This window comes from Artemia sp. Qi Xiang Cuo, chromosome 5 (genome assembly GCF_049724085.1).
Source record: "Artemia sp. Qi Xiang Cuo chromosome 5, ASM4972408v1, whole genome shotgun sequence".
Taxonomy (NCBI): Eukaryota; Metazoa; Arthropoda; class Branchiopoda; order Anostraca; family Artemiidae; genus Artemia; species Artemia sp. Qi Xiang Cuo.
In genome coordinates this window covers 21,490,969-21,506,820 of record NC_142798.1, presented here as the reverse complement: position 1 = coordinate 21,506,820, position 15,852 = coordinate 21,490,969, and the positions used below count along the sequence as shown (strand labels likewise).

General features: G+C 35.6%; 1 protein-coding gene across 2 annotated transcripts in view; it reads right to left on the bottom strand.

Annotated features, from left to right (window-relative positions):
* Positions 1 to 2,759: 2,759 nt before the first annotated feature.
* Positions 2,760 to 15,852, bottom strand: part of Axud1 (AXIN1 up-regulated 1) — a 65,979-nt gene continuing 52,886 nt past the window's right edge. For both annotated transcript variants that reach the window (XM_089089431.1, XM_089089430.1), the window contains exons 4-5: positions 13,082 to 13,261; positions 2,760 to 7,977 (exon numbers count right to left, since the gene is read on the bottom strand). In XM_089089431.1, the coding sequence (XP_088945557.1) occupies positions 7,066 to 7,977; positions 13,082 to 13,261 (1,092 nt within the window). In that variant the 3' untranslated portion in view covers positions 2,760 to 7,065. The remainder of the gene's footprint in view (positions 7,978 to 13,081; positions 13,262 to 15,852) is intronic.

Sequence of the window (15,852 nt, the reverse complement as noted above, 5' to 3'; positions counted from 1 at the left end):
CATTTTCTCGGTAACTAGTAACCGCATGTCAAGACTTGGAAAGTCGGCTTCTTTTGACAGTGACAGACCTTGACAGTGACAGTGACAGTGGCTCTGACCAGTCTTACTTTTTGTAAGACCTTGACAGTGATTATTTGTTCCTCTTATAGTCTTATTCCTTTGGGTTAGTCAGAGGTCTAAACTTCACATAAAAACTGCTAAGAATAGACCCTTACCACTTTCTCTCAATAGCCCGAGACTAGCATTAAAAAACACCGAACAAAAGAAGGACTGCAGCTTTAGCGTAAGTCCGAGAAAGAACCAGTTATATGAAAACTCAAAAATAGTTCTTCCGAGGGGGAGGGGTTAATAATAAAAAAGTGTTTTTTTCTTATAAGTGTTTCTCATGGTTGTAGTTCAGACACAAAAAGAATCCCCTATGTGAGCACGTATGGTCCTCAAAAATCTCGTTGCAACCTAATGTAAGTGGAACTGTATTCATTTGTCTGTCAGTAAGTACACCTTGATCAAAAATTTAACTTATGTATTTTTACATTACCTATTATACCTTGTTCTGTTGAAGTTTTAAAAACTTTTACGTTATTATTTTGCAAAAGTTGATGTAGAGGAATATTATTTTAGCAAAACAGCCTCCTTGGAGTAATTTGAAAATTATATAAAGCAATTTTGAGTGGAGGTGGTGAAAATTCTTCATCTATAAAATAGGGAATATTTTTCCCTCAAATCAACAATCGTTACATCTTGGTGTCACGTGTGAAGAAACAATTTAGAAACATGTCCTAAATCAAAATTTATTAGGTGGCGCTGTAATTTACAACCGTGAACACATCGATTTGGTTAAATACATGACTCTTTGAAATGGATCCATGTCCGTTCAAATCTTATAATATATGTGCAGATTTTGCCACGATAGTTTATGACAACTGTCTGATCCACTACTCAATTTTGACTCGCTTCACAAATCAATCAAAGTACAAGATTGCTCACTACCACCTGACCCCATTGACATTGAATAAAAAGCTGTCATTGGAGGTTAAGCATAGTAAACATGCACGGAGTAAATATAAAAGTGTTCGATAAATAAGTTTGATTTACTTCAAAAATTATGAATTTCAGTAGACTAATAAAAAAAAATACGAAAATATCAAGAAGAAAATCTCACTTTTGTATTTCAAGGTTGGGCGATATGTTTTTTTTTTCTCAAATTATAACGCAAAACCAATTCTGTTCTCACTACCGTTGGTTTACTTCCCAACCAGAGGCCTTATAAAATCACCCTTAAAGGCTGCCCCACCTTAAGTTGGGTAACAGAAGATTCTGCGGGATCTACGCTATCTAGCGGTATCAATTTCTTTTCAAATAATTTAAGATTATTCTCTATGAAAAAGAAATATAAATTATTCTAAGCAATATAAAAATCTGGCTCGGTGATTGGAGAGATCTGAAGCTAATGGACAATATGATGCAAACATCTTGTCTATTCGGGTTAAGTTGCAGCTGTAGCTTTATCGCAAAATTCTATGGTTTTGAAGAAAAACCTTTTCAGCATGCTTTTCTTTTTGAACTATGAGAAAAAACACGGCTCTCTTCTCACTACCCTAATTTACCACCCACGCCCAGGTACAAATTTAGCAATAGGCCCAGGTGTAAGGTTGCAGAATACCAGGGGGCGCAATAAATTATGACTGAGCGATGTTTTCTTAACAAAAACTGGACTAATGTGATTTATCATCAAAGTGCCATGTGCACTCCGCCACCGCGCTGCGTATTCACAGAAATGTGATTTTAGTACAACATAGGAATTCCGTAGCCACTTAAACTATCAGGTATCTCCCAAGAATGGCAGCTCAAAGTTCGATATCACCTCTCTCTTTCACGAGTTTTGGCTCATCAGTTGCATTCTGTTCAGTACTCCCACTATCACCAAATTTTCGGGGATTTCCCCGAAAATGTTACAAAAACAAAGTGGCAAAAACGTTTGGGCGTTGAAGAGTCAAAACTCTAAATCCAGCCAAATTTGTTACAAGAGGACTCTGCAAGGCCTATGCCATCTAGCGTTAACAATTTCTCTATAGCACTGGATTTTTTTTTGACAAGTTGCCCTCAGGATTGGTAATTTTTATACAGCTTGTAACACTCGTTCAAGACAAACTTTCCACATAAAATAACTCCTTATACAAGTCGTTGAGTTGCCAAATCGATTAACTTCAGATAGCAAACTTATAAAGGAATACAGATTAAAGATTTAGCTCAAAATATATAAAAGTGAAAAACCCATACTTTCTTTTTGCTAATAAGCTTAATTACATTTGGGCGGGGACGTAATCAGGGGTAGAGGGCTCGGAATCAAAATCCTCTCCAATATTCAAAACTTTTCCAAGTTCCTGGGCAATTTTTATTCAAATTATCGAGAAAAGTGTATTTCATTGTTATTGTCCCCCCCCCCCCCTCCTCGAAAAAATTCTTGTCTACGTGCCTACATTTGAACAGGTTGCCAGTAAATTGAATTTTCGATTTTTTTTTATAATTCGGGCATTAATTCCTATTTTTTGTGAATTTTTTGATAAATTCACCGACTTATGAGTGAATTAATGCATTCATAGATTGTAGGCCTACTTACTGAAGTACTTGACAGTAAGATAAAAAGAAAAGAAAAGAAAAAAAAACGAATCAACAAAGCAAATCGACTTGCCAACTGAACGGCTTAGATTGCGGTGTGAGAGAATCCTAAGAAATAAAAAGAAACAACTGGATTTTAAATGAATAATTTTTCGTTTATTTGCTTAGCCTTTTTTATGCTATAGGGTGATAAATGTAAATAGACATGAGAAACAAGTAAAACTATTACAAATAAACAAAATATGGCAATGAATTACGCTAGCACATTAAGACACACACATTAAGAAACTTAAGCGGTAAATCTGTTTATACAAACATAATGGAGTTTGACACCATTTTGTAGAAAACGAGAGAAATTCAAATTATATACAATATAGGTAGGCAGTTAAGAGTCCTATTACAATTTATAGCAATAATATATGAAGAAGAACTAAAATAACTATGCATAAGGGGAAAAGAGGAGTAAAGGACTTTCCACAGTCTTTATTAACGCAAAAATTGACTTTTGTAGAAGAATAGTTATTCTTGTAGAAGATTAGCATTCAATGCTTAGCTAAAAGCAAGTTGCAAACTGGTTTTGTACAAACAAAAGGAGAAATGACTTATTAAGTAGCCTAGATTCCAAAATCATGAAAATAGAACGCCTAGGAAAAAGACATAAGAGCAAACTCCCACGCAGAGTTGTTCCTAGGTTGGTGGTGCCCAGGAAAAAATTAATTGCAGCCTCACATCCCCCCCCCACCCAAACTCAAATATAAGTAAAAAAAGCCGAATCAAAGTGAACAATTTGATGAATGGACAATTTTTAAGCAACAGCCTTCAGCTACGGCACCCGAGGTAGCTGAACCAGTTGCCCCCCACCCTAAACACGGCTCTGGCCCGCGTTCATTTCCCTTAAAACATACTCGAAGACGGACTAGACAGATAATTGCATGAAACTATTATTTTTTTTCAAAAACATAATTATAAGCTCAGCCGAATTTGCAATAGAGACTGACGTAGAAGCTTTTTTTGTAAGAGTTCTTTCTAAGCTAACGCTCATTTCGAACATTTTCATTCTGACATATTTAAATGTGATGAAAGGTTAACGGGGAGTAAGAAGATTTTTCATAGACCATGGGGGTTTGGAGGGGGGAGCAGTTCTGATAACTCAACCCATGCGATGAAAAATCTTAACACTCAAATTACTTATCTTCTCAAAATTTTCCTAGGGAGGGGAAGGTCATTTATGGAGCATCTAATGGCCAATTATGGACCTATCTATGGAATCTAAAAATTTTCCTTGGGAGTCGAGAATCATTTACGGATCCCTCTAAGCACTGTGGGGTTTTTCTGGATCTGAAGAAAAGATCCAAGTAAAACCACAAAATCGAAAGAATTTCGTAAGAGGATAAATATTATCTCAACTTAGGCATAAGATTTCATACTTATTTACAAATTGGTACATTATCTAAGATAATGCACCAAACAATGAACAATTCCACAAATTCTCGACTCGGCCGTCGTTTTCAAGGACAATCCCCAACCACACTTAGCACTTGCAACCGAAGGCAGAGTACCTGTACTAAGCAGATCATTGTCTACATATGAAAAAGCTTAAAAAAAAAATCCGGCAGAACCATAAATCGAAGTGAAGTTGTCTACGAGACACTTAGAAAATCGTGGCTGATATTGTATTTTAATTACAAAGAATGCTGTTCAAGGAAATTTAATCTCTTTATGAAGAATAGGAATCAGATTATTGAATTACAATACATTCTTGCAGCCTAATATTCTTTCAACTTTTAAAGCACATTGAATTATGGTTCTTCTTCAAGATTAACGTAAATCTTAAAGGTATTGAATAATTTGTGGAAAGTTATACAGGAATAAATAAAATTTAAAATTTGAACTGGTTTCCAAAACAAAAGTCCTTTATTTCCCCGTCCTTTATTTCCATAATAATATTGCTGCATAAACAATGGAGCTTCAATTACTAGCTTTAAATTCCTACAAAATTTGATGTGAAACATAAGAATGGAAGGAAGAAATATTACCACTTACGCAACATTAACAATTAAAAAAAAAATATTCAGTCAAGCAACTAAATATACGATGTCATTCTGAATGACACAAATTATAAAAATGAAAATCAACGTGAGAAGCTAAAAATTGTTAAGGAAAAGATTCATGATCTTATTTGGCTATTGACAATATTATTGATATTTCTCCATTATTCCCTGAGCTTAATCCTAAGGTTCTACCAAAAAGAAAAATGCCATATATCATTTACTATTGTTACCGCCATTACATTAATGTTGTTATTGTCATTATACTATTGACAATATTTCCTGTTATTACTGTTTCTTCCGTTATTACTGTCATATACTTTCGTAGTAAAAGGTATGCTTTTTATTGTTTATTTTTGTGTCGTGAGCAAGCCAATTACGTTATTCCTTATTTCTGGCAAGAAAAATGCCCTAATCTTTTAAAATTACATTATTGGCATTACTGTTACATCTATCATTACAGTTATATACTTCCGTATGAAAAGTATGCCTCTAATCATTTTGTTTATTTTTGTGACGTATACAAGTCAATTGCATTATTCCTTATTTCTGGAGTAAAAAATGACCCACTCTTTTAAATGGATTAACAAAAGCTCAGCAAAATCGAGATAGATAGGGAAATACTATTTGCGGAGTGACAAAATTCAACCTCTTTAAAATCTGATTGGTTCTTTAGAGAGAAACAGTAAACCAGTAAAATGAACAGATAATGTTGTTTCAGAGCACTTTTTACAAGTAAACTCTTTGTTTCTCTGTGGTTCAAAAAATACCATAGTTAGGCTACTTTGGTTTTGTTTCTTGACATTAACAGATAGACTATTTGAATTTCCTTTACTGTATACCTATCTACCTTAGTTCTACCCTAGGATGGATGATAGACGTTATCATCAAGAAGTGAAAAGAATTGTTTTTATATAACCCTGAAAAGTTATGCCAGATTTGCCTCTCATAGAGACTATCTGTGATTAAAGACTTGATTAGAGTAAAGCAAAGATAAATAGTTACCTCTATGAGAGGTAAGGCCGGCATAACTATTTCAGAGTCGAATAAAAATAATTTTTTTCACTTCTTGATGATCACGTCTATCATCCATCCTAGGACACAGTAGATAGGTATACATATGTTTGGGCACTATTTTATTAATCTGTCCTTCCTAGACTTACCTCTACTCATCCATCTGAATATCAACTCTTCCCCTATTTCTTCTTGCAAAAAATTTTTGAGACAACACCGTTTAAATATGACAAGATGAGAAAAAAAATATATGGAAGAAATTTTTTTGGGTGGCTGTAATATACGTAAAAAGATATTTTAGTGATTGTTATTATTGTCTGTTTTAATTTTTCTATTTCTGCACCAGGAACGATTGAGCAGAGGTCTCGGCTGAAGTATTTGCACTGTTTTTCACTGGCTGGAACTTTCCTTGCTTTTCTTTATGTATTCTTACGTGAAAAAAGAGGCCATACATAAAAAAATATTTTTTCCCAACTGCTTTTTTATCTACATTATTAGCTTATGTTTTCCCAGCAAGACGTTTTCTACAAGTATTGGCCTCATTGTTACCCGTCAAAAGCACTATTATGTTATCCACAATAACTTACCGATTTTTCTCAGCTCCTAAATTAGCCACCAGCACTAATAAAGGGTAGTAGACTTAGGGTAGTATATACAGGGTAGCAGTTATCTACAAGTAGATATTCGGGTAGTAGAATAATTGACTAGTAAAAGGTAATAGGGTTATCTACAAGTAGATAGTTAGTAGATTGTGGGTAGTAGAAAATCTACTAATACAGAATAGTAGACTTAGTATACTAAAGTTATCTACTAGTGGATAGATAGTAGAGTAGATAATGGGACACAAAATGATCTATTAACAAAGGATAGTAGACTTATCTACTAGTGGATACATAGCAGAGTAGATAGTGGATAGTAGAATAATCTACTAATAAAGGATTGTAGAGTTATCTGCTAGTAGATAGATAGCCGAGTAGATGTTGGGTATTATATAATCTACTAGTAAAGGGTAGTAAGTATACATGGTAGTAGACTTATCTACTAATAATGGGTAGTAGACTTAGCAGTATTTAATTCAGTTGAGCAATTCTATGCTGTTGGTGAAACTGGTCTTCTGATTTTCAACTGATCTCAATTAAATTGCTAAAGTTTTGCCCTTTTGTTCCACCTTGTTTTACTGTAACTAGAAGAACAGTTAATTTTAATTTTTGAAGAAATCAATTGCCGATTACATAAACAATTACACTAAATAAGTATTTATTGCCGCAGTTAGGTAATTACTTGGCACAGCTAAGTAAAAAATACTGTTCAGAAGAATCACCTTCAATATTTGTACCAGAAAAAGAAAGAAAAGGTTATATTACAATTTCAACAGCATGAGAGTTCAAACAGTAACACTTTCAACCATAGTCTTCTTAATAATAGCAGCCAAATCTGATTCTGAGCTTTGTTCACAAGCTTGAGAATCAGAGTTCTTAGCTGAGCCTCGTTCAAGCAATGTCTCATCATTAACTGATCTGATATTTAATTCAGTATAAGCAGCTTGAGTCTGTTCCTGTACATCACTCTCAATATCCTTTTGTTCAGCAGAATGTTGTTCTTCATTCAAAATAGTATCACTGTTAGTTTGACATGATTGTGCAAAAGAAGTTCCTTCGTAGGCAGTAACAAGATAAGACGGTGGATTATATGCTAATTCCGTTTCTCTGTCTTGATAGTTTGTGTATGTTTGTGAAATTATTGAAGTATCATTTGGTACAATTTCAGCTTGATACGGTTGTTCAAAGGAGGTAGACGGATAGTTATCAGTTGTATAAGAACGACTAAGATGTAAGTTATTTCTGTATTCATAGAAGCCGTAAGGTTGTTGTTCAACTTGATACGCTGCATAGCTTTCAAAGTGATTGATTTCTTGCTGATAATCAAATCTGGAAGACAATTGGTGCTGCCCATAGGCGTTAGCCCTCTGTTCAAAATAGTGGGAATCGTTTTGATAAATAGCCCCCCATAACTGCGTGTAACTGGCTGATACTTCTCCACAAAATTCGGTTGCTTTATTTCTTTGAATGCTGAGATTGTCCCCGACAGACCGGAAACTGGGAAGAGACTGCACATTTAAGTTATCATCTTCTGAATTGTTATCAAGTCTTCTAGATTCTTGATTTTTCTCCATTTCTAAACGCATTAGCGTATGAATAAAATGTGTCCTTACTCTAACAGGATTGAATTCAATTCGGTCATTAGGGTTACTACAACCTTCACGACTACAGCTACGCGGGAAATTGATACGATCAACCTGAAACAAAAATAAAGGATTAAATTCCATCTTTCAAATCATTCCAAGAGCATAAAAATTAGGTATTAGCATTCTATGAGGCCCAATTGCTGTGTAAAACAGAAAAGATTCTAAATAATAAATAATAGCCAAAAATTAAGGAAATGTAATTATTTCTTTGTTCTTCCAAAAAAACTACCAGTCAAATTTTACATCCATAGATTTGGCTATATATAAATATACATTCACAGCAAGAACAGAAAACAAACTAAATAATAAACAAAGATATATCTTACAATTCAAAAAAGAAAAAAAAAGAAAAAAAACGCTACCACTATTTATTTTGTAATTCTAGAAAGTATATGCCTGAGGAAAAAGTTCCTGCCAATTTCGTTCATTTCGTGTTTTACCATTTTTTCTTTTACTGGGTAATAGAAGAAGGCTCTTATAGACTGTTTTCAAATGTACCCATTACTTCATATATCTAAAATCAAACAATTACGAAAACATTACACACAAATAAAGTGCTATACTCTGCCATTAAAGAATTAAGTAAATTAAGATAACCTGAATGTACGTTGAACCATTGACATGGGTGAGATTTGATCTGCAGCAGTTATTGCTGTAAATCATAAATCAAAGTAGTATAAATGCCAGAGATCTAATTCTGCGCATAATTGTTAGAATACAGCATTTTCTCTTAAAGGAGTAAATGGGGTCTGCAAACTTTCAATTATACTTGAGGATACTAATCAATCACTGTACCAATGGCACCAAATCACTAATTTTTCTGGGAGGGGGGGGGGCAACATGTTTTTTTTTCAGTATCTAGGGGGTGGGCAAATTTGTCGTTTTTAAAAATTCAATTCAGTTATAATACCAAAAAATTTATTTTTCAATGAAAAACCTCAAAAAACGTATTTTGCCAATCTGAGAGGGGGGGGGGGGGGGGCAGGGTTAAGAAAATTTTGGGGTCAGAAGTCCCTAGCTGCCCTCTTCCAAATTCACGTCATTGCACTTTACTCTCTCTGCCATCTCTGCGTGGACTGGGCCTTCAATCTGTATTCAATGCACGATTAAAATACCAAATGATCGTCTGATGTTTATTTTCAACCTCTTTCTTTTATCATTGGTTTTGACAACTACCTAGATCTAGAAGTATTTTTTTAGAGAGCTGTGCGTCACACAACCACTTCTACATAGGCAACAGCATGTAATCGTGTTTACTACTCTTAATAGGTTTGCATACACATATTCGATTGATAAATATCGAGATAGTCTAATGAGTATATTCTGTTCAGCTTAATAGAGAAAACAGATATTATCTAAAGTAATATTTCAGAAAAGAGGCTCATTTTACATTACATTCCGGGGACCTGACTCTGACTTGCAATAAAATGTAGGATTTTTAAGATCCTTATTTGTACTGCTACCTAAGGGCATATCCTGGATTTTTGTTCGGGGGGGGGGGGGTATTTTTTCCGAAAGGAGTTTTACAAAGACAACTTTAAATATGCATAAACACCTTGTTTATATGCATTTTTGTTAAGTTTTTAAGAGACGGATACATTTTTCTTTTTTTTGGGGGGGGGGGTCAAACCCAGACCCCCCTTGACATGGCCTTACTTGTTTGCAAATGAAGCCAAACAAAGGGACCTTCATTACTAACCTTAAAAACGAACATATTTTATAATCAGTTAGGTGTTTTACAGATGTCTCTCTATGTCGTACTAGGATTTACTTTTCTGTACTGAGTTCCTTTTAGAAAGTTTAAAATTGAAAATTAGAGGTTAAAAGAAAAATATAAACTAAATTTGAAGTCACATAATTTAGGGTACTTTAAAAAGAGCTAGGTCATATTCACATAAGGTTGAGCATAAAAAGTGGACCAGATCTAATTTTGCCATTTTCGAAGCACCGACACAAATTATAGGTTGAATCAAAATTACTCCGCGTAAGCAATAACACGACTTTGGAATCGGGATGATCTTACAATTAAAAATCTGCCAAACGTTCATTACCATAAGGGCTTCCATACCTACTATACAGAGGTATATCCTATTATATGTTTTTGGATTCAAAGTAATTCTAGGACAGGAAATTATGCCTAATCCTCAGACTTCTGGAAGGCTTTTGGACCTCACAGGATCACAGCTTGAGCTTTTCTGTGAGTCTTATGGTCCTCAAACTCATGCCACACTTAATCAATGCATCAAAAGACTGTAGGGTTTTAGGATTAAATTTTTCCATGAATTGAAAAAGTATTTGGGAAACTAAACCCCAAAGTCTCGATTTCTATTGCAACAGCAAAGGGCTTATCCACGATTTTTGTTCAGGAGGGGGGGGGAGAGTCCAAAAACTTAAACAAAACGCATCAAAAATTTGCTTGTATTTATTTTTTGCAACGTTTCACGAGTCGGACATTTTTTCTTTTTTTTGAGGGGGGGGGGGGGATAAACCCTAAGCCCCCACCCCATGGATACGGCCGTGGCACCAGCTCTATATCGACACGTGAAATTTATTTTTGGTCAGACCATAATTTATTTTTGGTCATATTATAATTTATTTTTTGGTTCCAATCTGGTTGTGTCAAGGGTTAATTTAAAGCTCAAATTTCGGAAGGGTAACTACCTCCCGGGAAGTTATGATGTTGGTAGACTCCAGGATGAGAATTTGAGAGAAACTTTCCAGGAACAGTTGAATACTGAACTTGAGGGTCTAAAATTTGATAATGTAGAAGATGGTTGGAATTTAGAAAAATAATTTGCGAAGTTACTGAGGGGGTCGTAGGGAAGAAAGCTAGGACTGCAACTTAGAATAAAAGTGAAGAAGATTTGTTTAATAGAAAGGAGGAAGGACTTGTACAAGAATTATCTGAGTGATAGATCGTATGAAAACAAAAGGAATGTAAAGAGAGTGGAGAAAGCATTAAAATATGAACTAAGGAGGTGTGAAGTGGAGGCCATGGATAAAATTGCCGAGGATCTGGAATATTCAGCTAGACGGCATAATAATAAAATATTGTACTAATTCGTTAGAAAATTGTAAGGGAGGAGTCAATTCAAACAAGGCCCAGTTAAAGACAGGAATGGGAACTTGATGAGTAATAAAGAAAGAATCCCAAATGGTGGGACAGAGAGTTTGTATACGCCATTAAACTAGAATGGAGTAGCGGAACAATATACAGAGGAAAATAACGATGCTTTCGGTTCACCTTATCTGGGGTTAAATTTTCGTCACTAGCAAGGACTGGCAACAGTACTGAAAAGATATAAAAATAATGAGGCTCCAGGTGCTGATAGGGTAGTAATGATTTTCTTAAATATGGTGGCTGTGAGGTTAGAAATAAGTTAATGAAGATTATGAATATGATTTTTGAAAAGGAGGAAATACCAAATGGTTTTAGGAAAACCTTAATTAAGCCACTTTATAAGAAAGGTGATACAAGTGAGTGTGGTAATTATCGAGGCATTAGTCTGGTCTCTGTAGGTAGTAAATTAATTAGTAATATGATACTTTTTAGACTGAGAGATGCCGTAGACAAAGTTTTAAGAGGAGAACAGTACGGTTTTAGAAAAGGTAGAGAAAGGCGTCGACCAAATTTTCACTCTTAGGTTATTAATTGAGAAGTGCCTGAGTTGTCAAACACCTTTGGTCCTTAGTTTTATAGATTATGAGCAAGCGTTCGATTCTGTTGATAGAAGAGCAAAGCAAAGGTTTTATCCTTGTGTGGTATACCAGACAAATACATTAAAGTGATTAGTGCTAGGTACGACAATAACACGGCTGCAGTTAAGGTAGGAAATGAGGTTAGCAGCTGGTTTTGTATTAAATCAGGAGTTAAGCAGGGCTGTGTTCTATCTTCCTTTATATGGATTATTTTGATTGATTTTTTTATTAAGGAGCACAGGAAAGGCAATGGGAGACCACGAAATCAAATGGGGAGGAAAAAGTCTCCTGGAATTAGATTATGCTGATGATTTAAGCATCCTAGAGGAAAGTGTGAGCAAAATGAATGAACTTTTAGATTTTTGCGAGTTCAGGGTACTAGAATAGGTTTAAATATTTGTGTTAAGAAGACTAAGTCACTAAGGCTAGGGATAAGTGAAGATGAAAAGGTGACGTTGGGTGATGAAAAGATTGATCAAGTGGGCAGCTTCACTTACTTTGGTAGTATTATTAGTAAAGATGGTGGGAGCAGTGAAGATGTCAAAAGTAGAATAGCCAAGGCTCCGGGTGTTTTTTCACAATTAAAAAAAGTTTGGAAGAATAGAAAGATAAGTCTGCTAACCAAGATTAAAATTTTAGAAGCTATAGTGATGACAGTAGGCAAATATGGCTCTGAAGCATGGGCGCTTTAAAAAGCGGATGAAGATTTGCTAGATGTTTTCCAGAGAAACAGCTTAAAGATTGTTCTAGGTACCCGGATGACTGACCGTATTTCAAACAATAGGCTGTACGAAAAAAGTGATTTTATACCGCTCTCTAGGGCTATAATGACAGAAAGGTTGAGATGGCTAGGGCACGTTGTACGAATCAAGGATGACAGATTGCCGAAGATTGTTCTTTTCGACCAACCGTCTAGGGCTAAACAGAAAGCGGGGCGTCCTCGTCTGGGGTGGGAGGACGTCATAAAGAAAGATTTAAAAGAAATGGGAATTTCGTGGGAGGGTGTAAAAAGGGAGGATTTGAATAGATTGGGATAGAGGAGGAGCGTGCGTAGCTGTGTTGGCCTCAGGCGGCTTGGTGCTGCGGTGAGTTGTCGTTAGTAGTAGTAGTAGTAGTATCCCAAGCTTTAAATTTTCTAGTGGGCTCTAATCCCTTACGTCTCCAGTAAGCTTCCTATGCACATGGGGACCTGGACAAGATCCATATAGAAATATTATAGCTTTGGGAATCTCAGTGATCCTGGAAGGATAACTGGCCATGCCTCAGGTGTATGAATACCCAAAATTAGCATTTTTAAAATATGGTGACATACTAATCTTGCATTTTCGGGGGGGGGGGAGGGTCAAACCAGCTCTTTCCCTCCAAATAGGCCAAATTTGATATGGGACCTTTCAGCTGATATGGCTTTCTGTCGAGATTGAAAGCAATATGAGAGGAGAAAAATTAAAATACTTACCTGGCATTTAATAGAGCCCTGTGCACAGCTACACGTTTCTGGGTCACAAAAGACCTTGCAAGAGCAACCACATTGTTCTCGAGAAGAGCGGATGGTTTTGCATTCATCTTTCTCATTGCATTCAATGCGACCGATTCCAGAAGCCCTCAAAAGTGCTCGTCTCTGCCTCGTCGACACCGGCTAAAGAAACACAAAATATTACAACTGAATGCTCATAACTCACACAATAGCTGTCCCAAAAACTGGGTTTCCTGACCTATTTGGTGACCTATATTGACCTTCCACGATTTAGAATACTTCATGTTTCTTTTCTTATTTTTCTGTTTCTTATTTTTCTTTTTTTCTTATCTTACATTAAAATGTCAACTTAAAAACTAAAAATGTTTTTAAAAGCTTTTAAAACAGCCCTATTATCATTACTTCAACGAAGTTCAACGTTGAAGTAATGATGGAAACCCAAAAACTGGGTTTCTACAATTGAAAATGTAGGGTTTCTATAGTAAAAATATAGGGTTTAAGATTTTACATTTGTATGTTTTTTGTTTTTTCATTTTGTGGTAAGGATCTAGATAGAAGGTTAGAAAATGGAGTTTTTAATTTTGGTGTGTGGAATAAGAGCAGATTTTAAGTTGAATATTTCGAACTTTTAATGAAGTGTTTGATTTTAGAGTTTAATTAGAATTTTCAGATTATAATAGTTAGCTTCAGGATTTGTTCAGCATTTTTAAGTTTATTTATTAGGTAAGATTTAAATCTAATTGAATAGTTATAGTATAGGATTTTATGAATTTCTAGATTATAGATTTGGTCATTTTTTTAATGTTTGTTTGGGATTTATTTTTAACTAGTGGAATTTATTTTATATGTTGAAAAAAAAACTGGGTTTCTTGACCTATTTTCTTCCACGATTTAGAATACTTCTTGTTTCTTTTCTTATTTTTCTGTCTACACAATATTACAGAAACTTCTGCTTGAAAACAAAATTTAATAAAATTTATTTTAATAAAATAAAAATCTAATAAAATTTATTTTAATAAAATTAAGATTTAATAAAGTAGGCAAGGCATTTAAAGTAGGTAAGGTCTTTTTAAACAATAAAATGTAGCACAGAATAAGCAAGTGGTAATGTTTCATTAAATATAGCAAAAGAATCAAATAGGTAGTGCTAGTGGTCAAGGCTGATCAGCTTCATTGCAAGTTGCACTAAGGAGACCTCTGCCATAGAGGAGAAACATAACATTTCTTTAAATGTATATCTATTATCAACACATAAAAACTGATCAACTGCATCAGGATTTTGCAAAAAGTATAAAAAAATATTAATAATAAGTATTTCATTTAGAGGGTTTTTAAAAGATAAGGCATTGATGAAAGGGAAATTTTTTACCCTTTAAAAATGTAAAGTTTGCTGAAAAACTTATATTTTACAGGATAGTTTTATTTACTAAATTACTCTTTATAAAGTTAAACTACGTTTTATTTCAATATTAAACTTTTATAAAGTATGTAAATTGGAAAAATCTGCATAACCAGAAATAATCAATATACATAATCAGGAAAAATTTACAAATTTGTGTTTTATTTTTGTAAATGTGTGTCTTATTTTTGTCTGTAGTATTTAAATGCATGGCAATAAGGAAAAAAATCAACGGGTATACAACATAATACCACTTAGAACAAAATGCAACAAAAGAAACTATATTTGATATTTTTTTTACGTATTTTATTCAGTTATGTCATTAAGCCTATTTAAATCAATGCTTTGTTTCGTTTGTTGAAATATTTTGTTTTTCTTTTGCAATTCCATTTACGTATTTCACATACTCCTCGATTTTGAGGGAAATAAATAAATAAGTAATCAATAAACAATGAAGCACAAAGCGCGGTTATTATAGAGTCTAATAATTGCTTTCAAAAGCTGTTCTTTTCAAGCCTTGTATCAACTTAAATGGACAAGAAATTAATCAGATCCAGAAAAGGAGGAGGCACCCACTATAAGAAATTCCGTACACCGGGTGGCCCATTCCAAGCGTGACGGATCTGTGCGGCCAACTTGGCGTTCTGAGATGTACATCAGGTGGCTCGTGACCAGCGTGGCGGAACTGTGCGGCACGCTTGCGTTCTGAGATGTAGACCAGGTGGCCCGCGACAAGCGTGACGGATCTGTGCGGCCAACTTGGCGTTCTGAGATGTACACCAGGTGGCTCGTGACAAGCGTGGTGGAACTGTGCGGCACGCTTTCGTTCTGAGATGTACACCAGGTGGCCCGCGACAAGCGTGACGGATCTGTGCGGCCAACTTGGCGTTCTGAGATGTACACCAGGTGGCCCGCGATAAGCGTGACGAATCTGTGCGGCCAACTTGGCGTTCTGAGATGTACACCAGGTGGCTCGTGACAAGCGTGGCGGAACTGTGCGGCACGCTTGCGTTCTGAGATGTAGACCAGGTGGCCCGCGACAAGCGTGACGGATCTGTGCGGCCAACTTGGCGTTCTGAGATGTACACCAGGTGGCTCGTGACAAGCGTGGTGGAACTGTGCGGCACGCTTTCGTTCTGAGATGTACACCAGGTGGCCTGCGACAAGCGTGACGGATCTGTGCGGCCAACTTTGCGTTCTGAGATGTACACCAGGTGGCCCGCGATAAGCGTGACGAATCTGTGCGGCCAACTTGGCGTTCTGAGATGTACACCAGGTGGCTCGTGACAAGCGTGGCGGAACTGTGCGGCACGCTTGCGTTCTGAGATGTACACCAGGTGGCCCAGGACAAGCG